This window comes from Trachemys scripta, chromosome 2 (assembly GCF_013100865.1).
Source record: "Trachemys scripta elegans isolate TJP31775 chromosome 2, CAS_Tse_1.0, whole genome shotgun sequence".
Lineage (NCBI taxonomy): Eukaryota > Metazoa > Chordata > Testudines > Emydidae > Trachemys > Trachemys scripta.
Genome location: NC_048299.1, coordinates 282057853 through 282080377, shown reverse-complemented (window position 1 = coordinate 282080377; position 22525 = coordinate 282057853). Strand labels below are relative to the sequence as shown.

At 51.2% G+C, this 22525-nt stretch overlaps 1 protein-coding gene across 1 annotated transcript in view; it reads right to left on the bottom strand.

Annotated features, from left to right (window-relative positions):
- NRBP2 (nuclear receptor binding protein 2) overlaps positions 1 to 376 on the bottom strand; it is a gene marked incomplete in the record, with an annotated part of 68564 nt that extends 68188 nt beyond the window's left edge. Inside the window, 1 exon segment of the mRNA XM_034763807.1 lies at positions 16 to 376. Coding sequence (XP_034619698.1) covers positions 16 to 126 — 111 coding nt within the window.
- Positions 377 to 22525: the final 22149 nt, after the last annotated feature.

Sequence of the window (22525 nt, the reverse complement as noted above, 5' to 3'; positions counted from 1 at the left end):
CCGGCCGGGCCCCACCTGCTCCCGGCGCTTTTGCCAGCGCCCGCAGGGGCTTTCCTCCAGCACCTCGCTCTCCTCCTCGCTCTCCTCCTCCTTCTCCGCCGGCAGCGCGGCCTCGGCCCCCGACATGACCGGCTGCGCCGCCAGCCCGCGTCCCGCTGCACCGGCTCCGGCTCCGGCTCCCTCCCCGGAGCGCCGGGGGCTCCCAGTCCCGCTTCCCCGCCTCGAGTCCGGGCGGTGCAGGGCAGAGCCCGTGTGGGGCCCGGCCGGACCTGTCACGCCCCGGGGGCCGGCCCGACCCGCCCCCAGCCGCTTGGGGGTCCGGCCCCCGCAACGCTCTGTAGGGCTGGACTCGGAGACCCGCCCGCCGCAGCGTGACGGGCAGCTCCGTGTAACGCCCCCAGCCCGCTCGGACCGGCCCCGTGGGAGCGGGTTCAAGGGTTCATCGCCCTCCTGTCACCGCCGGGGCCTGATTCCCATTGGCGCGGGTCTGGCTCCGGCGCCCCGGAGCGCACTGAGCCAATCGGCTTCCCGGGAGCCGAACACGAGCGCTCGCTGTGCGGCCTTTTCTCCAGCCCTGAGTCATGTTTATGGCTCCCCGGTAGCACGGATGTCCGTGTGAAAACACGCGCGGTCTCTTTAAGGGTGCGGGATTTCCTGCCCCTGCGTCCAGGCGCGGGGGCTGCGGGGAAGTGGCATCCCGCACCTGCCTTCCCGGGCAGTCACCGTCTGAGAGGAGCCGGGCGAGCACGTGGCACCGGAGACTCTTGGCCAAGAGAGGGAGAGAGTCTGCTCCTGGGGGGGTCCAACAGTGCCGATAAGGAACAGGCCAAGTCAGGCGTCACTTTCTGTCCCTGGCAGGCACCACGGCTGCCGTGAAATCACAGATACCCCCACCCTCCCAAGGTTAAAATTAGGATGTTATTGTTTGTTAATTAAGGGATTTGCAGGGGAGACACGTGGTGTATTGAAAATTGTCTTAAAGTTGCAGAGCTATCAATTTAAATTTCAGGGGTTTTCCTGGTCTCGCTTGCAGCCTAGGCACCTCTGTTGGGAAACATGCAGTCTGGGCCCAGAAACAGGCCCTGGACAGAGCCGGCCTGGAACAAGGTGGGGGGAGCTGTCAGGGGCAGTTCTATGTTTTTTCCCACCCCAAACACAGCAGTCAGGGGGCCTTCAGCGGCACGCCTGCGGGCGGTCCGCTGGTCACGCGGATTCGGCAGGATTTCTGCGGGTGAACTGCCAATCCCACGCCTTGGGCGTACCCACCGCCAAATTGCCACCGAAGGCATGCCGCCGAAGGCTGCCTGACTGCCGCCCTCACGGCAACCGGCACGCCGCCCCCCGCGGCTTGCCGCCCCAGGCACGCGCTTGCTGCACTGGTGCCTGGAGCCGCCCCTGTGAGCTGTGCATCGCTGCCTTTAGGGAGCAGCCTTCTCTCTCTATTCACCTTTATTGAAATAAAAACTTAAGAACAAAACCCCACAAAAGTCACAGTTGGATTATTCACAGATACAAACCAAAGCCATCCGACCCCTCCCTGCCCTAGACTCTTTGTCCTGAAAACTGGGAGGTCAGTCCGGTATCAAAAGCCCCCCCTATGGCCCACCATTCCACCAAACTCATCCACGTTCCTCTGCCATTGCCAGCAACTGAATAACTGCACAAATTGTGACAGGCTTCAGAGTGGAGCCGTGTTAGTCTGTATCAGCAAAAAGAATGAGGAGACTTTGTGGCACCTGAGAGACCAACAAATTTATTTGAGCATAAATTTGTTAGTCTCTAAGGTGCCACAAGTACTCCTCGTTCTTTTTGCACAAATTGTGTGACTCTCATTGTCTCTCTCTATGTGTTTTGGTTTCTTGTGTGGTAAGGTTCTGGATTTTAAGAAATAAAGTAGTGTTACATTGTAACCATCCAGAAAGAGTCTTTCAGGGCATATCTACTCTACAAAATAAAATCAACCTAATTTACGTCAGCATACAGCCGCCATCATAATTACATTGCTGCTGCATGTCGACACTTTGCTCCTTGTTTTGGTGGTGCGCACCCTCACCAGAAGCACTTGTACTGAACATACCATCAGTGTGGAGCATTGTGGGACGACTTTGGAAAGCCAGTAACAGTCAATGTAAGTAATGCAGCATCCACACTGACCCTGTGTTGCCCTAACTACGTCGACATTGACTCTACGCCTCTCGTGGAGGTGGAGTTATTATGTCGCCTTTAGTGGGGCAGTTACGTCGGTGGAAGTGAAATTTTAGTGTAGACACTTCCATAGTTAGGTCAACATAAGCTGCCTTGCATGGTCCTAACTCTGTAGTGGACCAGGCCTTATGTTTTTATCTAACTTCTCTGAATGCCGTGAATATAAGAGTCCCCTCTTTTTAAGAGTGTCCGCATATGGCCTTACATTATAGTGTTTTCATTTTATCAGATGCTATCTTCACATTTTCTCCAGAAAATGTAGGAGCTTTTTCCATTTTTCCATTTTGGATTATAGGGTTTCCACATCATCCAAATTCCCTTGTACCTCTGCAGGCACTCCTCCATACAAGAGGCATGCTACCAAGGCAGACAGCTGAGCCCCCAGAATCTGATTGAACTGGTCCACCGTCCCATCAGATTCTGAGTGTGTTGAGGTGGGGAGAGTTTTGTGGATCCCTAGAATCTCACAAACTTGCTGAAACACTTTAGATTCAAAGTTCTCCCTTAACCTGAGGAGGTTGTGAAGGCTAGGACTATAACAGCGTTTAAAAAAGAACTGGATAAATTCATGGTGGTTAAGTCCATTAATGGCTATTAGCCAGGATGGGTAAGGAATGGTGTCCCTAGCCTCTGTTTGTCAGAGGACAGAGATGGATGGCAGGAGAGAGATCACTTGATCATTGCCTGTTAGGTCCACTCCCTCTGGGGCACCTGGCATTGGCCACTGTCGGTAGACAGGATACTGGGCTAGATGGACCTTTGGTCTGACCCAGTATGGCCATTCTTATGTTCTTATAAGTGTTATTTACTCCTTCTCATAACGCAAGAACTAGAGATCACCAAATGAAATTAATAGGCAGCAGGTTTAAAACAAACAAAAGGAAGTATTTTTTCACACAACACACAGTCAAGCTGTGGAACTCCTTGCCAGAGGATGTTGTGAAGGCCAAGACTATATCAGGGTTCAAAAAGAAGTAGGTATGTTCCTGGAGGATAGGTCCATCAATGGCTATTAGCCAGGATGGACAGGGATGGTGTCCCTGGCCTCTGTTTGCCAGAAGCTGGGAATGGGCGACAGGGGATGGTTCACTTGATGATTCCCTGTTCTGTTCATTCCCTCTGGAGCACCTGGCATTTCCCACTGTTGGAAGACAGGATACTGGGCTAGATGGACCTTGGGTCTGACCCAGTGTGGCCGCTCTTATGTTCTTAAAGTTTTGCAGCCCCAAAAATATCCAGCAGTTTTAAAAATCATGAGACCCTCAGAATCTCCTTTTTCACCTGATGGTTTTTCCAAACTCTCCTACAATATTTCATCTTTAACCCCCAGCTTTCCCAGTATGACCAGAAAGCTTTTACTGTGGTTTTCTGAGGGCTACTACACTCCTGGGTGGCTGCATTTGCCAATTGACTTTCCACCCACACTCTACTCTGATAGCGAGAGGGTCTCTTGGGGAAGCTTTTAACTGCTCTGGAGTCCATTGGTGCAACTCCATATCTCCTACTACAGAGAGTGGATGAACCAGGAACATTTGTGCTTATGCAAAGTATGAACACGCCCATCCCCTTAAGCAACAAATTCCTTGCTCTCCTTCTTAGGGCAATGTTTGCAATTAGCCTCCCAACAAGGCCATCTGACTGAGGTATCAGTATTACCACGCTCGTGCCAAGGCCCGGGTGGGACTGTGAAATCGTAAGGCTGCAGTTTTCCCAACCTCCTGGCATATTGCCCCACAACACTCCTGAATCGAAAGAGGCATTGCAAGGATCCCTGGTCTGTTCTGACCACAAGCTTTCTCCCTACAGATAGTGGTGAAAAGATCCAGGACAGACATAATCCCTGCCAAGAGCAACTTTAAGGTGCTGCAAGAGTTTCTCTCCAGAAAACGTAGGCTTTGCGGTAATAAGCGACCGGACTCTCAAGTCCTTGTTGCTTTTGTGCCAATACTGCCCCCAGTCCCTAGGCAGCACTAGCATCTGTGTCCCATATTGAAACTTAGGTCTGGTCTATACTACCCGCCTGAATCGGCGGGTAGAAATCGACCTCTCGGGGATCGATTTATCGTGTCCCGTCGGGATGCGACAATCGATCCCCGAATCGGCGCTCTAACTCCACCAGCGGAGGTGGTAGTAAGCGCCGCCGACAAAAAGCGGCAGAAGTCGATTTTGCCGCCGTCCTCACAACGGGGTAAGTCGGCTGCAATACGTCGAATTCAGCTACGCTATTCACGTAGCTGAATTTGCGTATCTTAAATCGACTCCCCGCTGTAGTGTAGATGTACCCACAGAGAGGCTAAGACGAGAGCAGTCACAAGGGCCCTTTTCAACTCTAAAAGTGCTAAATCACACTCTGCTGACCAATGGAAGGGCTTCCCTTTCTCCCCAACCTATGCAGTATCATTGTAATATTGGCAAACCCGCAAAGAAATCTTCCATAGTGGGAACGGGGCCCTATAGAACATTGCACATTGCAGTGTCTAGGGAATTGACCTATTCTGCACACCCTCCATTTTCTTCATGTTAGTGGAAATTCGCCCACCCTCACTGGTTGTGTGACCTGCATAGATCACCACAACTCACATCTCTTGGTGCTCAGTTTCAGCCTGGCAGCTTTAAGCTTATCACAGCCCATTTGTAAATGTATGAGTTCCTGTTCAAAGGTTATAGCTTGCACCAGGATATCATCTAGACATAACAAACAGCCTGAAAGAGACCCTCAGATGTGGCCAGTGCATTACACAAGCTGAAAGCCATTGTTTTATATTGCCACTTGTCCTGCTATGAAACAGATTTTTCCCTGTCCTTTGGACCCCTTTCCACCTGCCAATACCCACTTTAAGATCCAGTCCAGATTGGACCTGCTCCAGCATCCAGGGTATTATTTATTCATGGTAATGGATAAGAATCCTTTAAAGTTACTCCATTTAGTTTTGCATAGTCCACATAGAATCTGGTGCTTTTTCCTTAAGTAGAACTCTGGGTGAGGCCCAAGGACTGGTCGAAGGCTCCATTAAGCCTTCCTGATACTTTTCCTCAACGGCCTGTGAAGCCTCTTTCCTCTTTGCAGCTGGTAAATGGCGAGCTGTCTGCGTAATGGGTCACATTCCCCCAGTACCAGTCGTGTGCTGGACCAGTGCAGGACAGCCAATGTCTTTACTGGATCAAGTGCCAATTCCTAACCAGAAAGTCTCAGCCCATCCTGCTGTTCCCCACTTAAATATACAGCACGGTGCTGGGGCAGCTCCAGCTGGAACTCGGGAAGTTCACCTTCACCCTTCGCTTAGGCCTCGTCTAGATGAGCACTTGCTGCACTGCAGGCTGGGGTGCAAGTCTGCCTTGGACTAGCCTGCCACCCACGGACTGCCAGGGTCCTGCATTAGAAGGTCCCTAGGCCCTTTGATCTGCTCCCATTTCAAAGTGCAGTAGATCAAAGCACACAAGGAACGTTCAGTGCGGGGCAGGCAGGAGCACACAGATAGTAAGTGCGCATGAAGCTAGCAGCAGGTGGACTGTTCAGCTAGACAACCCCCTGTAGTTTTCTCCTTTACCAGCATTTGCTAAATGGGAACCAGTGGCTCTAGTAACTGTGCTTGTTCTTTGTCCTATCTGCAGTTTGTAAGAATCAGTCAGCAAACGAACAGACTCTATCCCTGCTTCAGATCCACAAGAGCCTTAACAGCTACAATTCCCCCGAGACCCTGGGTCTCAAAGTAGGTCTCAGCCTCTCCCCATCTTTCCCTTGCTGGAAAGCAATCGAAGCCTATTGCTGTTGTGGTAACAATCCCTCTTTTTGTGGCCAATTTCCTCCACAGTACCAGCATTTCATTGACCTGCTCCCCTTAGTCTTTGCATTATTACCCGTTTGCCTTGTTTTACAAACCAAATTTAACAATTTTTTCCAGCCATTCAAAAATGTCATGAACCAGATTAATGCTGGGCAGTACAGCATGGGGAGAAGGTGACCAACCCTCTGTGGAGAAAGAAGTGGTTCAGGACTATTTAGAAAAACTGGACGTGCACAAGTCCATGGGGCCGGATGCGCTGCATCCGAGGGTGCTAAAAGAGTTGGCGGGTGAGATTGCAGAGCCATTAGCCATTATTTTTGAAAACTCATGGCGATCAGGGGAGGTCCCAGATGACTGGAAAAAGGCTAATGTAGTGCCCATCTTTAAAAAAGGGAAGAAGGAGGATCCGGGGAACTACAGGCCAGTCAGCCTCACCTCAGTCCCTGGAAAAATCATGGAGCAGGTCCTCAAGGAATCAATTATGAAACATTTAGAGGAGAGGAAAGTGATCAGGAACAGTCAGCATGGATTCACGAAGGGGAAGTCGTGCCTGACTAACCTAATTGCCTTCTATGATGAGATAACTGGCTCTGTGGATGAGGGGAAAGCAGTGGATGTGTTATTCCTTGACTTTAGCAAAGCTTTTGATACGGTCTCCCACAGTATTCTTGCCGCCAAGTTAAAGAAGTATGGGCTGGATGAATGGACTGTAAGGTGGATAGAAAGCTGGCTAGATCGTCGGGCTCAACGGGTAGTGATCAATGGCTCCATGTCTAGTTGGCAGCCGGTTTCAAGTGGAGTGCCCCAAGGGTCGGTCCTGGGGCCGGTTTTGTTTAATATCTTTATTAATGATCTGGAGGATGGTGTGGACTGCACTCTCAGCAAGTTTGCAGATGACACTAAACTAGGAGGCGTGGTAGATACACTAGAGGGTAGGGATCGGATACAGAGGGACCTAGACAAATTAGAGGATTGGGCAGAAAAAAACCTGATGAGGTTCAACAAGGACAAGTGCAGAGTCCTGCACTTAGGACGGAAGAATCCCATGCACTGCTACAGACTAGGGACCGAATGGCTAGGTAGCAGTTCTGCTGAAAAGGACCTAGGGGTCACAGTGGACGAGAAGCTGGATATGAGTCAACAGTGTGCTCTTGTTGCCAAGAAGGCTAACGGCATTTTGGGCTGTATAAGTAGGGGCATTGCCAGCAGATCGAGGAACGTGATCGTTCCCCTTTATTCGACATTGGTGAGGCCTCATCTGGAATACTGTGTCCAGTTTTGGGCCCCACACTACAAGAAGGATGTGGAAAAATTGGAAAGAGTCCAGCGGAGGGCAACAAAAATGATTAGGGGTCTGGAGCACATGACTTATGAGGAGAGGCTGAGAGAACTGGGATTGTTTAGTCTCCAGAAGAGAAGAATGAGGGGGGATTTGATAGCAGCCTTCAACTACCTGAAGGGGGGTTCCAAAGAGGATGGAGCTCGGCTGTTCTCAGTGGTGGCAGATGACAGAACAAGGAGCAATGGTCTCAAGTTGCAGTGGGGGAGGTCCAGGTTGGATATCAGGAAAAACTATTTCACTAGGAGGGTGGTGAAACACTGGAATGCGTTACCTAGGGAGGTGGTGGAGTCTCCTTCCTTGGAGGTTTTTAAGGCTCGGCTTGACAAAGCCCTGGCTGGGATGATTTAGCTGGGAATTGGTCCTGCTTTGAGCAGGGGGTTGGACTAGATGACCTCTTGAGGTCCCTTCCAACTCTGATATTCTATGATTCTATGATTCTATCAAATCCCCCCCCCCCCACTCTTCTCTTCTGAGACTAAACAATCCCAGTTCCCTCAGCCTCTCCTGTGCTCCAGTCCCCTAATCATTTTTGTTACCCTCCGCTGGACTCTTTCCAATTTTTCCACATCGTTTTTGTAGTGTGGGGCCCAAAACTGGGCACACTACTCCAGAGGAGGCCTCACCAATGCCAAATAGAGGGGAATGATCAAGTTCCTCGGTCTGCTGGCAATGCCCCTACTTATACAGCCCAAAATGCCATTAGCCTTCTTGGCAACAAGAGCACACTGTTGACTCATATCCAGCTTCTCGTCCACTGTGACCCCTAGGTCCTTTTCTGCAGAACTGCTTCCTAGCCATTCAGTCCCTAGTCTGTAGCAGTGCATGGGATTTTTCCGTGTTAAGTGCAGGACTCTGCACTTGTCCTTGTTGAACCTCATCAGATTTCTTTTGGCCCAATCCTCTAATTTGTGTAGGTCCCTCTGTATTGTATCCCTACCCCCAACGTATCTCCCACTTCTCCCAGTTTAGTGTCACCTGCAAACTTGCTGAGGGTGCATTCAGTACGGGGCCTACATTTTCCTTGACTTTTTTCTTGTTGCTAACATACCTGTAGAAACCCTTCTTGTTACTCTTAACATCCCTTGCTAGCTGCAACTCCAAGTGTGATTTGGCCTTCCTGATTTCACTCCTGCATGCCTGAGCAATATTTTTATACTTTTCCCTGGTCATTTGTCCCATCTTCCACTTCTTGTAAGCTTCTTTTTTGTGTTTAAGATCAGCAAGGATTTCACTGTTAAGCCAAGCTGGTCGCCTGCCATATTTACTATTCTTTCTACACATCGGGATGGTTTGTTCCTGCAACCTCAATAAGGATTCTTTAAAATACAGCCAGCTCTCCTGGACCCCTTTCCCCCTCATGTTATTCTCCCAGGGGATCCTGCCCATCAGTTCCCTGAGGGAGTCAAAGTCTGCTTTTCTGAAGTCCAGGGTCCATATTTTGCTGTTCTCCTTTCTTCCTTGTGTCAGGATCCTGAACTCGACTATCTCATGGTCACTGCCTCCCACGTTCCCATCAACTTTGGCTTCCCCTACTAATTCTTCCCTCTTTGTAAGCAGCAGGTTGTAATGATGCTGGTTCTGGCAGGACCCAACTGAGAGTACCAATTCAGGACAAATTGCTTAAAACAGGGCAATTACAACCCAAGGCTGGGGTTTTTCCACCTCTAAGGCAAACCAAACCAGCCAGAAAAAGAGGACTTTGGTCTCACCCCACTGGCTAACCACAAGTCACACAAGCAATTCCCTTAGACACTCCAGTTTGTCAGTATCACCACCAGTGCCACTCGTTATGGGGACAAATGGTTATGAAAACCAATATCCCAGTAAAAGAAAAAAAAGGTTCGCTTGATCCTGAAGGACCAAGCCCCAGACCCAGGTCAATATACAAATCAGATCTTATCCACAAATCACACTGTTGCCAATCCTTTAGAATCTAAAATCTAAAGGTTTATTCATAAAAGGAAAAAGATAGAGATGAGAGCTAGAATTGGTTAAATGGAATCAATTACATACAGTAATGGCAAAGATCTTGGTTCAGGCTTGTAGCAGTGATGGAATAAACTGCAGGTTTAAAATCAAGTGTCTGGAACATCCCCAGCTGGGATGGGTCATCAGTCCTTTGTTCAGAGCTTCAGTTTGTAGCAAAGTCCCTACAGAGATAAGAAGCAGGATTGAAGTCAAGATGGAGATGAGGCATCAGCCTTTTATAGTCTTTTCCAGGTGTAAGAACCAGGGCCGGCTCTAGGTTTTTGCTGCCCCAAGCAAAAAAATTTTTGGCTGCCCCCTACTCCAGCTCTGGGCTCTCCCCCTCCCCCAACTGCACCCTCCTGCTGCCCCAGCCCTGGGTCACTGGTAACTCGCTCCCAGGGCGGGTCATTCAGCAGGAATTTTGGATGTGCACAGAACACAGACAGGATTGGTTCCCATGTGGTTACAGAACTGCAGGAAAGTTGAACAATTTTCAGCTTGTGTGACTGGAGGATATCTGGATGCAGATTATAAGACTGTCCTACATAAATGAGGAAAAGTTGAGGTGCCTTTATTATTCTTTTGTTCCATTCTTTGTTTCTATGGGGAATTTGCCCATGCAATATCACGGTCTTCCTTTTAAACAAATAAAACTAAAACTTAAAAATAAATAATAATAATAAAAAGCAATGGCTGTTGAAAATAGCAATTCCAGTCCTAATAACCACTGGGAAGCATTTCTTGCTCAATTTATTCTACTTTTTCTACAGCAAGTTACAGTGGATCAGTATATTTGATTTGGGGGAAATGAAGTAACGGCTGCCCAAATTGAGCTTGAGCACTCCTGAATTTTGAGGGTGTTTAAATCTGGAAGGCAGGTGCTGGATTCCCTTTCTGAATATTAGCTATATCTGGAAAGGAAAAGTCAATTTCTGCTTCCATGGCTCAGAAATGCAAATCCTCCTACGTGCCTGGTACTGTATCTAAAGCTACCCAGTCTAGTAGAGCCTCCCCTCCCTTACTTTTCATTTTAAATTCTAGTGGGATCCACATACCTCCCTTGCTAGGCTTCAGATAGAGAGGTGCACCATCTATTTAGTCCCCCCAGTTCTTCTTTGGGGGAGAGCCCAGGGCTGGGACGGCAGGGGGTGCGGGTGGGGGCCAGAGCTGGGGGAGCCCAGAGCGGGGGGGGAGGGGGGGGGACAGCAAAAAACCTAGAGCTGGCTCTGTCCCTACCATTTACAGCAAGCTGCAGCATGAGGTTTCAGTTTTCTACACTCCTTCCCCCTCCCTTTCCTGTTGCTAGTGGCCAAGGGAATGCTGGGAAATGTAGTTCTTTCCAGGGCTGGCTCTAGAGGCAGGGAGCTAACCAAGGAACTACAGCTCCCAGGGCTCCCTGTTGGTTCTCAGCTCTCATGCTGGATTCTTGCGCCCCTTGGAAATCTGCCGCCCCAAGCACCTGCTTGCTTTGCTGGTGCCTAGAGCCGGCCCTGGTAAGAACACCTCCTTGTCCTTACTGTGGAAAATTACAGCAAAATGGAGTCTGGAGTCACACGGGCCAGTCCCTGTGTTCTTTGCTGAGTCACAAGGCGTATCTGCCTTCTCTCAATGGGTCAGTTGTAGCTGATGGTCCTTAATGGGCCATCAAGCAGGCTAGGCAGAGCTAACACCAGCTTGTCTGGGATGTCACCCAGCAGCATAGCATAAGTTTGAAATACAGACAGTCTAGAGCCAATATTCATAACTTCAACTACAAAATTGATACACACATATAGACAGCATAATCATAACCAGTAAACCATAACCTTGTCTAAGACACCCCATTTGACCCCCTTTATACAAAATTTGATGCCACTACAGGACTTTGGTTGCAACCATGTTCTATATGGTCTCAGTTCAAATCAATAATCTGACACCCCCAACGCAAAATTGATGCAGGAAGGAATGACACAAACATCACTGACTGCATCCCAAGAGCTCCCCATCCTTGGGTCTGTCTCACTACAGCTAGTATTGGGTTAGAAGCCGTACCAGTGTTTAACAGAAATGGTTTATCAAAGTCATGTTCAATAACATGATTGAATCTCTTTACAAACTCAAGGTAAAACTTGGTTAGAACAATAGTGGATTGGATCTGCTCTGCTGTTTCTGTATGTCTCATGTGACCTTGCCAAGAGCTAAAGAAAACAGTTACTTTATCCATACAAGCTCTGGCAAATGTTTGGAACCCAGTTAACATCAAGTCAATGTAGATATTAACGTTGTTCACAGTACAGGAATTTTGGCATTTAGCTGTGCAAGCAACATGGTAGTGTGCCTCAGTTTCCCTTTTCATACAGCACATTAGGTCTGGAATGTCTTTTATCCTGTGAAAAGTTCCAATACTGTTTACAGGCATTAACTGTGAAACATCAGTATAACAAGGCCTTTTAACATAAAGTGTGTTCTCATGTCTTCCTTTTAACATGTTTAAGGGATTTTCCAAAAGATTAGGCACATTGTACATTTTTACAGTTTTTGGTAATAGCAACACATTAGTTACAAAAATTACCATTAGCAATAACAACAAGTTCATTGCAAGTGTCCATCTACAGTCGTGTTTGTCATGCCACACCTTCGGCTCAATACCATTGGAGTTTGGGCATTTTAGGGTTAACCTGTGGCTTCCCTTTGCAAAATTAAGTTCTCCTTGTCTTGAAGGATTAAACCCTGATTTCTCTTGTTTAACAGAAGTCACTGGCTGATTGGGTGGGCTCTCTGTGCTAACAGCTATTAGCAGGTCTTTCTTCTCCCATTCAGTCAGGTAATTTGCATTACCACAGACACTAGCTTTTCGATTCTTAGCTGCTACCAATTTTAAGGCTGGACACTTAGGCCTTAGCTACACTTGCAGATGTCCAGCGCTGTGAGTTAAACCTGACTTCATGCAGCTGAGTAGGGAAAGCGCTGCAGTCTGTCCACACTGACAGCTGCCCAGCGCACTGTCGTGCCCACATTTGCGACAATTGCAGCGCTATTGGGAGCAGTGCATTATGGGCAGCTATCCCACAGAGCACCTTTTCCCATTCTGGCGCCGTGGGTTGCAGGAAGGGGGTGTGGGTGCGGGGGATTCTGGGTCCTGTCCCAACGCCCCGTGATGCATCACTTCGCATCCCAGAAATCCCTCTGTTTCCGTCCACCTTTGGCGCCATCTTTCAACGGTTTCTGTGCAGCGCAATCTGTCTGCGGGAAATGGAGTCCGAGCTGCTGAGGCGTATGCTGACGAGTCTCGCCAGCACGTCACATTTGGCTGTCGAACTATTCCTTAAGATCCAAAGTGACAGTGAGAGTGAGGGAGAGGAGTCCGACGATGCTATCGAGCCGCATAACGCATACGACACGAAATTGCTTGTGGCATTCACGGACATACTCGGCACCATGGAACGCCGCTTTTGGGCTCGGGAAACAAGCACCGAGTGGTGGGATCACATTGTCATGGAAGTCTGGGATGACGAGCAGTGGCTGCAGAACTTTCAGATGAGAAAAGCCACTTTCATGGGACTGTGTGAGGAGCTCGCCCCCACCCTGCGACGCAAGGACATGAGATTGAGAGCTGCCCTGCCAGTGGAGAAGCGGGTGGCTATTGCAATCTGGAAGCTGGCAACTCCAGACAGCTACCGGTCGGTCGCAAACCAGTTTGGAGTGGGAAAGTCGACCGTTGGAATCGTGTTGATGCAAGTTTGCAAGGCCATTAATCGCATCCTACTCAGAAGAACCGTGACTCTGGGTAACGTGCAGGACATAGTGGATGGCTTTGCACAAATGGGGTTCCCTAACTGTGGAGGGGCGATAGATGGGACGCACATTCCTATTCTGGCACCACCCCACCTAGGATCTGAGTACGTTAATCGGAAGGGGTATTTCTCTATGGTTCTCCAGGCGCTTGTGGATCACTGTGGGCGTTTCATTGACATTAACACAGGCTGGCCCGGAAAGGTGCATGAAGCACGCATCTTTCGGAACACTTGGCTGTTCAGGAAGATGCAGGCCGGGACTTTTTTCCCAGAGCGGAAGATCACGGTAGGGGAAGTTGAAATGCCCATTGTGATCCTTGGAGATCCCACTTACCCGTTAATGCCGTGGCTCATGAAACCCTACACAGGGAGCCTTGACAGTAGCAAGGAACAGTTTAACTACAGGCTGAGATGGTGCTGAATGACTGTGGAGTGTGCCTTTGGCCATTTAAAGGCCCGCTGGTGATCTCTATATGGGAAGCTGGACTTGGCCGACAACAGCATCCCTGCAGTTATATCCGCGTGCTGTGCCCTCCATAATATTTGTGAAGGGAGGGATGAAAGCTTCACTCAGGCATGGACCTCCGAGGTTGAACACCTGGAGGCTGAATTTGCACAGCCAGAGAGCAGGGCTATTACAGGGGATTAGGGATGCCTTGAGGGAGCAATTTGAGGCTGAAAACCAGCAGTGATATCTGGTGCTCTGCAGGGGAGTGAAGTGCAATAGTTCCAATCTTTAGGAATCAGTGTTTGCTGAGCAGACAAGCAGACTTGCAGTGCCTGTTTATTTCCTGGGCTAAGGAGTCTTTTACTTTATGCAATAATAAAGAATGTTTTCAAAGCCAAAAAATCCATTTATTGAAAAGAAATAAAAATTATTTATTGAAAAGAAACAAGGGGGTGGAGTGTGGAACAGTACAATCACAGATTCGCGTATGTCCTGTCTGGTGTGCTGTGCAGTGAGTGCTGCACTTCAGGACAGCTATACTGCATGGTGATGGGGGTTGAGTGCAGAGGGTAAGGGCCGTGGTTTTCAGGGCTGGGTGGTGAAGATACTGGTGTTGGAGGCAGTGGGTGGTGTGAAGAACACGGAAGTTGGGGAAAGTGGGTTGGAGGTCAGAGTGGGGCACAACGGAAAGAATTTTGGGACAAGGGCTGTGGGGGGGGGGTGGCGTTTGCGTTTGCGGTACTGCTCCTCTTTCTGCATGGCTACGAGCTCCTGGATAGCGTCTGCTTGGTGCTCCAGGATGCTTATGAGCCTATCAGTGCTTTGCTGCCGGTGCGCGGTGCTTTGCCGCCGGTGCGCTGCGTTTTCCTGGCGGATCCTGCTTTCTCTGTCCCTCCAGTTCTGTGCTTTCTCATTCTCTTTAATAGATTGCCACATCACTTCTTGCAGCATGTCTTCTTTGCTTTTTCACGGTCTCTTCCTGAATCTTTGTAGTCTCTGAGCAGGCGATAAGAGGGACGGCTGAGGTCTCAAGGTTGATGCAGTTGTATAGGCAAAATGCAACATTTAACAGAGGCAGCATTGTTTATACCAGACAGAGTAATGATTCCCCCCGCACTTAAGGAGTAGAAAACACACAGGCGTCTACACAATAGCATAATTTTTCCGTCCGAAACAGAGCATACACATCCCATGGGAGCCTCAAAATGGTGAGTAAGGGGGACTGATTGTTTCAGGGCTGCACTGTCCTCTGGGTTTCTGTGCCTTGGGGAGAGCCAACAGCTTCAGGGGGCACCTACACTGAACACTATCCCAACATCTTCCACAGGAGTTCGTCCTGGACGATATCTCGCTGCTGAGGGTGACCTGGGAAGCAAGCGAGGGTCTTCTACTGCAATGCGGCTTCCGCCCTGGCCCATATGCAGCTTGCCTGTGTGCAGCAATGTTCCCCCTGCCCCTCGCGGCACAGTGGCGCGGACACGTTAGCCTGGCTGGGACAAGGACCACGGTGGCTCTCCCGATAAACCTGCGGAAGCGCATTGCACACGTTCTGGATGAGACATTCGAGGAGATTACCGAGGCCGATTACCGTGATGTGATAAACCACATCAATGCACTATTCCGCATCTAGGCATGCATGCTTAACCCTCCTCTCCCAAAGAGCCCGCACCGAAAAAATTCCTTCCTGAAAAAAAAACCTGCTTACCGGGAACCTGCTCTTCTGTTTGTCCTCCACCAAGTACCGGCCGCTGCGACTGGCTACCTTCCTCCTGTCTCGAGAAGAGCTCCTGGCTGCATGGCTCCAGGGATTCCGGGATGTCTCCATCTGGCCCACCAGCATCACTCCCGTTTTCCTCCTCCTCCTCCTCTTCCTCCTCCCCCCCCCCCCCCCCCTCCGTAGTGTCCATGGGGGTGGTCGGAGTGGAAGTGGGGTTAACTCCAAGTATCGCATCCAGCTCTTTCTAGAATCGGCAGGTCGCGGGGGGAGCACCTGAGCGGCCGTTTGCATTGCGGACTTTGCGGTAGGCACTCCGCAGCTCCTTCACTTTAATCCTGCACTGCAGGGTGTCCCGGTCATGGCCCCTTTCCATCATGTCCTTTGATACCTTCCCGAAGGTATCGTAATTCCTACGGCTGGAACGCAGCTGGGACTGGACAGCTTCCTCCCCCCAAACACTGATGAGGTCCAGCAACTCGCCATTGCTCCTTGCTGGGGCTGACTTGGCGCGTGGAGGCATGGTCACTTGGAAAGATTCGCTGATAGCACTCCACGCCACGTCGGGCTCAGCAAACAGGAAGGGGATTTTTAAAATTCCCGGGGAATGTAAAGGGCGGGTCACATGGTTGGTTACCTGAGGCCAGGGCAGTAGAGTTTGAACTGATGACCAGAGTGGCTAGAACAGGCATTGTGGGATACTGCCGAATACTTCTGGAGGCCAGTCATAGCGCATTGGGCGGCCACACTGGCGCTGCAGCGGCAGCGCAATACTCGCTATTCCTCTCGGGGACGTGGAGCGCTGCAGCCACGGAGATGCAGCGCTGCAAATGCCTTGTCAGTGTGGACGGGGAGTGAGTTACAGCGCTGGGGGAGCCTTTACAGCGCTGCAACTCGCAAGTGTAGCCAAGGCCTTAGCCTGTCTTCTCCGTCCCCGCTCCCGTCCCCGAGCAGGCCCTGTCTCCAGAGCTTGCACGCTAGGCCCCGAGACGGGCAGAGCCATTTCTGTGGTGTGATGCCGTGGCCAGAGTGGGGTTGTCTCCTCCGCCGTGGCTTGAAGAGCTGGGCTGAGACTGGCCACTTGGCCCTGGCTCTCCCTAGGGCGTGGTGTCTTGGTGGCCCGTGCTGGGAGCAGCCTCTCCACTGGGCTCGGCCCCCACAGAGAGGTTCAGGGCTGGGGCTGTCATGCCAAGGCCTGGCACGCTGAGCTGACTCAGGCCAGAGGGGTGAAGGCATGTGTGTGACTGCGACCTGCTGTCATCTGACAGGGCTGAGCAGGGCCAGTGGGTCAAGGTGGGAGCCAATCGTCCCCTCTGGCCCAGCGCACCCCCTTGTGTCACCAGGGTCCCGGTGGCACTGGGCCTTGTTGCAGTGACTAATCTGTATTAGTGTTACTGGTTCTGCCCCAGATTGTCACCCCTGGTCCCAGTGTGGGACACGCTGGCTCCTCTCTACGGCTTCACCCCCTCTTCCCTTCCCGCCTCTGCTGCTTTTCCGGGTTGGCTCCGTCCCCATCTTCCCTACCTGTGATTCCTGCAGAGGGCAGCAGTGCCTACACAACACAGATGGTTCCAATTCGTGCACATACCACACACAATGCACAACTCCACACCTTTCACACACCATACACCACACATACAATGCACGATTACACACCACACACAATGCCACACCCTGCACACAAAGCACAGCCCCACACTCTATATGCGCACACACAATGCACAACTCCACACCTTTCACACACTACACACCACACATACAATGCATAATTACACACCACACACAATGCAGTCCCACACCATATAAACTCAAGCATACACACACAATGGCATGACTACACATCATAACACACCACACAATGCACAGCCGCACACCACACACACAATGCACAGCCCCATGCCATATACACTCAGCACACACACAACCCTATACCACACACAAGCCCACCCAATATCCAGACACACACAACACTCAGTGCACAACCCCACTCCATATACACACATACCCCACATGTAGTGTGCAAAAGCCCAAAGCATAAACATACACCCCCTCCACACAATGCACAATCTCACACCGTGTGCAACCCCAAACCATACATGCCCCTCAACTATCCACAACCCCCGCTTCCCCCTCCCAGGCACACTATGCACAACTTCTACACATGTGCACACACACACAGCTGGCCTTTGGGCAGTGGTTCCCAAACTTTAACAACCTGTGAACCCCGTTCACTAAAATGTCAAGTCTCGCAAAGCTCCTCTTAAAAATGAATATTTCCAGGGATTTTCTCCTTTACCTGAGTATAAATTATAAAAGCAGTGATCTTGGTTATATAAAATTTGTTTTTAGGACATGCTTATTACACACAATTTATTATTAATTATTATTTATCATTACAGTATTTTTATTACATTATGAAAACAGCAACACTCTTCCAAGATCTCACTTTCATAGCTTGTAACGCGTTGAATAAGCCTGTTATAAGACAAGGCTCCTATGTTTCATCAAGGCGTATCAGATGTGAAACAGCATGAAGGTATTTAACAAGCTAACTCAAAAAGTTCCTCCTACACAAGCATTCAGGGCTTGTGCGTTGTTTGCCTGGACTGCTCGTTACAACAGAGTTTAAACGTGTTCTTCATAATCATTTTAAAAACAACACTAGCTGCCCATTTAATTTTAAAAACAGTAAAAAATAGCTTCTGTCTGTGTGTTTCACTCTATGCATCGGATGAAGTGGGCTGTAGCCCACGAAAGCTTGTGCTGAAATAAATGTGTTAGTCTCTAAGGTGCCACACGTCCTCCTGTTCTTTTTGCAAAAAATATCCACCTCTCTTTCCATTTCTTATAAGGAGTCTTGAAGTTTCAATTTCCTCAGTGTGATAGTTGTGCTTGCTTTGGAAGTCCAGGGGCTCTGGGCTGCTGGCCCGCTGCCCGGGTTCCTAGGGACAGCTCTGTCCGCCATTAGGGAATTTTCCCCAAGAACCCCCTGTAACATTTTGCGAATCCCCAGGGATTCACGAACCCCAGTTTGGAACCACTGCCTTTGGGGCTTGCGGAGCCCCCTGCTGTGAGGGACCATGACACACAAGAGGGCCCTCATCTCTCAGTCACCAGGCACTGTGTGTATGTCTAACCCCTCTCCTTGGTCTCCGACACTGGGTGCTGGGGCTGCGAGAGTGACACTGCTTCCCCCAATGCACGTGGTTCCTTAGGTCCTCACTACGGCAGCTCAGGGCTGGGGTTTGGGATGGGGAATGCTGTGGCCACAGGCCCCCAAATCACTTGACAGCTGTGGGGAGGGGGTCGTGTCCCCCTAGCCGCCAGGGGTGAGGTGCCAGCTGAGCTGCAGGGTGACCACTGAGCACAAGGAGGGGCGCAGCAGCATAGGAAGAAACCCTGCATCATGGCAGGGGGTTAGATGGCCCTTGCAGGCCTTTCTGGCCCCGTGGTGCCCTGATTCTAAGCAGCCTGGGGCCGTGGAGTGGGCATGCGCCTGCCCCGGATCAGAGACTGGTTCCCCCTATGGCTGGGGTCAGGCAGGGCCTCCCTCTGGCCCAAGATCCCTCTCGGGGAGATGGCAGAGCTGCCAGTCCGTGATCCCAGGGGGTCTCAGCAGCTCGCCCTTGTGGCTATGAGGAGAGCAGGGACGGGTGACCACTGTGCCCCAGTGGTGCTGAGGCCAGAACCCAAGTGAAAAGAACCCAGCATATCCCAGGACTCCTGGGGGCCTGACTTCCGGGCTGGACACTACTGAATTGGGGCCAGTGCAGGGGGCTGAGAGGCCTCGTGGGGGCGCTGAGGGGCCGAAGGACTGGCCCTCTCCTGAAGGAGCAGCAATCCCTGAGGGAGCCCTACACGCCAGGACAGTGCAGGGACAGCGGCACCAGACACACGGCTGGCCGGCTGCAGCAGGAGACAGCTTGGAGTCCCCACCAGGCAGGGCTGCCAGCGTCGTGCATAGGCGTGATGCACACACCTGCAACCCGTCATCCCCAGCCCGTGCCCCAGCCCCAGTGTGCAGCCAGGGCCATCAAGGGGCTGCCGCGTAGGTGCCTCCCATCTCACTGGGCCACCTGCTGAGTCCGACCCCCTATTTGGAAGGGGCAGGTAGGCTCTGAGGCCATGGCCCGCGGTGGCAGGGAGCAGGGGGAGACACCTCGTGCCGGCCCTGACCCCCCCACCTGCCCCAGGCTCCTCTGCCCCCTACGTGTCTCTATTCCCCCTGCCCCGCAGGCTCCTTTCAGGTACCCCAGGCTGCTCACCCCTCACTTGCTGTGCCAGGATCCCTGGGCACCCAGCTGCTGTTGGCTCCCTGCCTCACACATCTGCCTGGGGCCAAAGTTTCCACAGTGACGTGTAAGTTTGGGTGTCTCCATTTTTGGGAGCCCAGCTCAAGTCCCCTCCTAGGGCCTGATTTTCAGAGCCCGGGTGAGCAGGAGGGGGGGGGGGGGGGCAGGTGCGAATGCTGGGTCTGGCACCAGTGCTCGCAGCCTAGAGGGGTCTCTAACTTCCCTGGTGCTGATTTGGCCCAGGGAAGCCTTTCCCCAGGAACGGCCCAGCAGGGCGACTCGTTGTACACACTCTTGTGGGGCCATTTATTGCTGAGCTCCTGTCGGTATGTGCAGAAAAGACCCCGTCCCGCGCTCTGGGGCCACTATTGCGTAGTAAAATACAATCTGCGGGGATAAAGCCAGCGGCTACCCCACCCCACAGGCCCTCTCCCCTCCCCAGCAAGCGCCAGCCCCATTGAGCTCCTCCCCCATGAAAACTGACCTCCCTCTGTGCCCTGTGGCTGAGTGTACCCCAGGGAGCAGCAGCCCCTGGTGCAGAGGGGAGACCGCAGCCTGTCCCTCTGACTGGGAGGTGCCAACTCTGCCTGGCCAGCCAGGCACACGTAAATGCCCAGCACCCACTGTATGTCCACGGTCTGTCTTCCCTTCCCCCCTGCTGGTCCCTCCTTTTGGAGATACAGGGTCATTGGCTGCCCTCTGCAGGCAATGGTCCCTCTCTGGCCCTGGGGTGCCGTTTTCAGATCCACTCTTGGCGCTGATCAGACTGCTGGTGCTTTGTGTGATCCACGTGCCCCGTTTCCCTTTTTCATTTCCAATGACTCTAGTTCCCTCCTTCCAGCTGCCGGAGCCACTGAATGGGGGATCACCGCTTAGTGTTGCGCTGCCGGCTGGCGCAGCGGCTTGTTGGCTCTTTGGGGCACAGACGGTGGCATTTGGGGTGTAGTAAGTGAAGGCCCTGATAAAGGCCCAGTATGAGGCCTGAGGCCTGAACTAAAGTAATGGTCAAGACTTAACTAACATAAAGCAAAGCTAAGCTGTGAGCCAGAGGCAGGCCCTGCTCACAGAAGCTGGCAAGGAAAGGGCTGATGTTGCATAAATATATATTCACCTAGCAAAGTTAAAGTATAAACATAGTACCAAGACACACCATACGGGAACATTCCACAGATAACATGGAACAGGCCGACCCATCCCAATGACAGGGGCAAAAGGGTAAAATGATGGATAGAGTTGTTTTGATCGAACTAACATGTACAAGGTGAGAGGCGGCACCTTACTACGTAGAGGGGTTGTACCTTGCTACGTAGAGGGGTTGAACCTCAATACGTCAGGAGTGATGTGTAACTTGTTTGTACCTGTGTATAAGAATGTATCCCTGGGGTGGTGTCTTTGTCCGGCCACGGGGGCAGGGGAAAGTCCCGCCACTGAGCCGGGTCCTTGCCAAGAGGCACTTTTCTCGTAGTATGCCCTGAATTAGGCTCAGAAACCTACAGGGAACTGCAATTGTGTCCGAGATCGCAATAAACCTGGCCAAGGTGCCTTTGTATCTTACTAGACTCTGTGGTCATTGGGGGTTCTCGTCGGGTTTGCTGTGTCAGCTATCTGCGCAGAGCTGGGGCAGCACACAGAGGGAACACACGCACGCAGCCGAGTGATATCAACAGGAGAAAGCAGAAGCACCACACCGGTAGCATCTCACAACATGGGGGTGTCTGTAAGGGTCCAGGCGAAGAGCTGGAGCTGTAGATATGTTTAGTAAACAAGAAGAGTGGAACCCCTGTACTGCCCTGTTAAACCACAGACTGTAATGTTCAGTACGGTAACCACCCGTGGGGACCAGGACAGGACGCTGACTCCCATTCTCTGCACACCTCTTTGCTGGGTTAAGACTTCCTGCTCTCTTATTCCCTGCTGCTAGCGGTATAAGATGGGAAGAGCCCGCTAAGCTCTTCGCAGGTGTCCATCCTGTGTCCTTCTGGGAGGGGGCAGCCCCGGGCTTATGCCACCTCCTGGCTAGTGCTGTTCCTGGCAGCCCCTTTCTTACCCTCTGATCCTGTAATGACGGTGGTGGTGATTGTAATCTCATTAACAGCTAACCTCCCTGCATTGTATGTATCCAAGTGCACCTCTCGATTGTACTGGGAGACACATTTAGAGGCGAGAAGTTCCCAGACAGAAACCCTTTGGTCCTGGAACTGGCCAACTGTCACATAGGAGTCAGACTGTAGGAGATTCAGTATTTGTTGGTTATCTGGAGAGAGACCCTCCTCCAGAGCGTGTGAGATGCTGGTGGTGAGGCTGGTTATCATTTTCTCAGTGGTGAGCGTCCCTGTTCTGTGTTTCTCTAGAAGCTCTTGTCTTGTTTCCTTAGGGACATATTTGGAGAAGAGCAGATCCCACACAGAGACCTTTGGCCCTTGGAACTCGCCCCCCAGCCCGTCGACTGTCGTGGACTTTAAGGCCATTTCCTGATTTTCATTTCTCTCGGAATAGGCAGCATCAGCTTCCTGCAATGGGGTCCCCTCTGCACTTGGACTGTGCACATTTGTTGCTAGTTTTCTCCTTGTTGCTCCTATTTTGGTTACGATGGTGGTAACGACAGTTATCACCTGGTCCATGGTTAATATCCCAGCTCTGTACAGCTCCAGGAGCTCCTGTCTCTTCTCTTCGGGGATGTAGTTAGAGAAGAGCAGGTCCCACACCGAGACCTTTTGCTCATGGAACTCGCCCCCCGGCATATCCACCAGGGTAGACTTTAAGGCCTTTTCCAGTTTTTTATCTTCATGTAAGTCAATGTCCTCAGCTTTCTCTAAGGTCATCGTGTCTTTGCTGGGAGTTTTCACATTAATCACAAATTTCCTGCTTGTAGCTTCTTTTTTCTTAATGAGGGTGGTGACCACGGTTATCACCTGGTCCGTAGTTAATATCCCAGCTCTGTACAGCTCCAGGAGCTCCTGTCTCTTCTCTTCAGGGATGTAGCTAGAGAAGAGCAGGT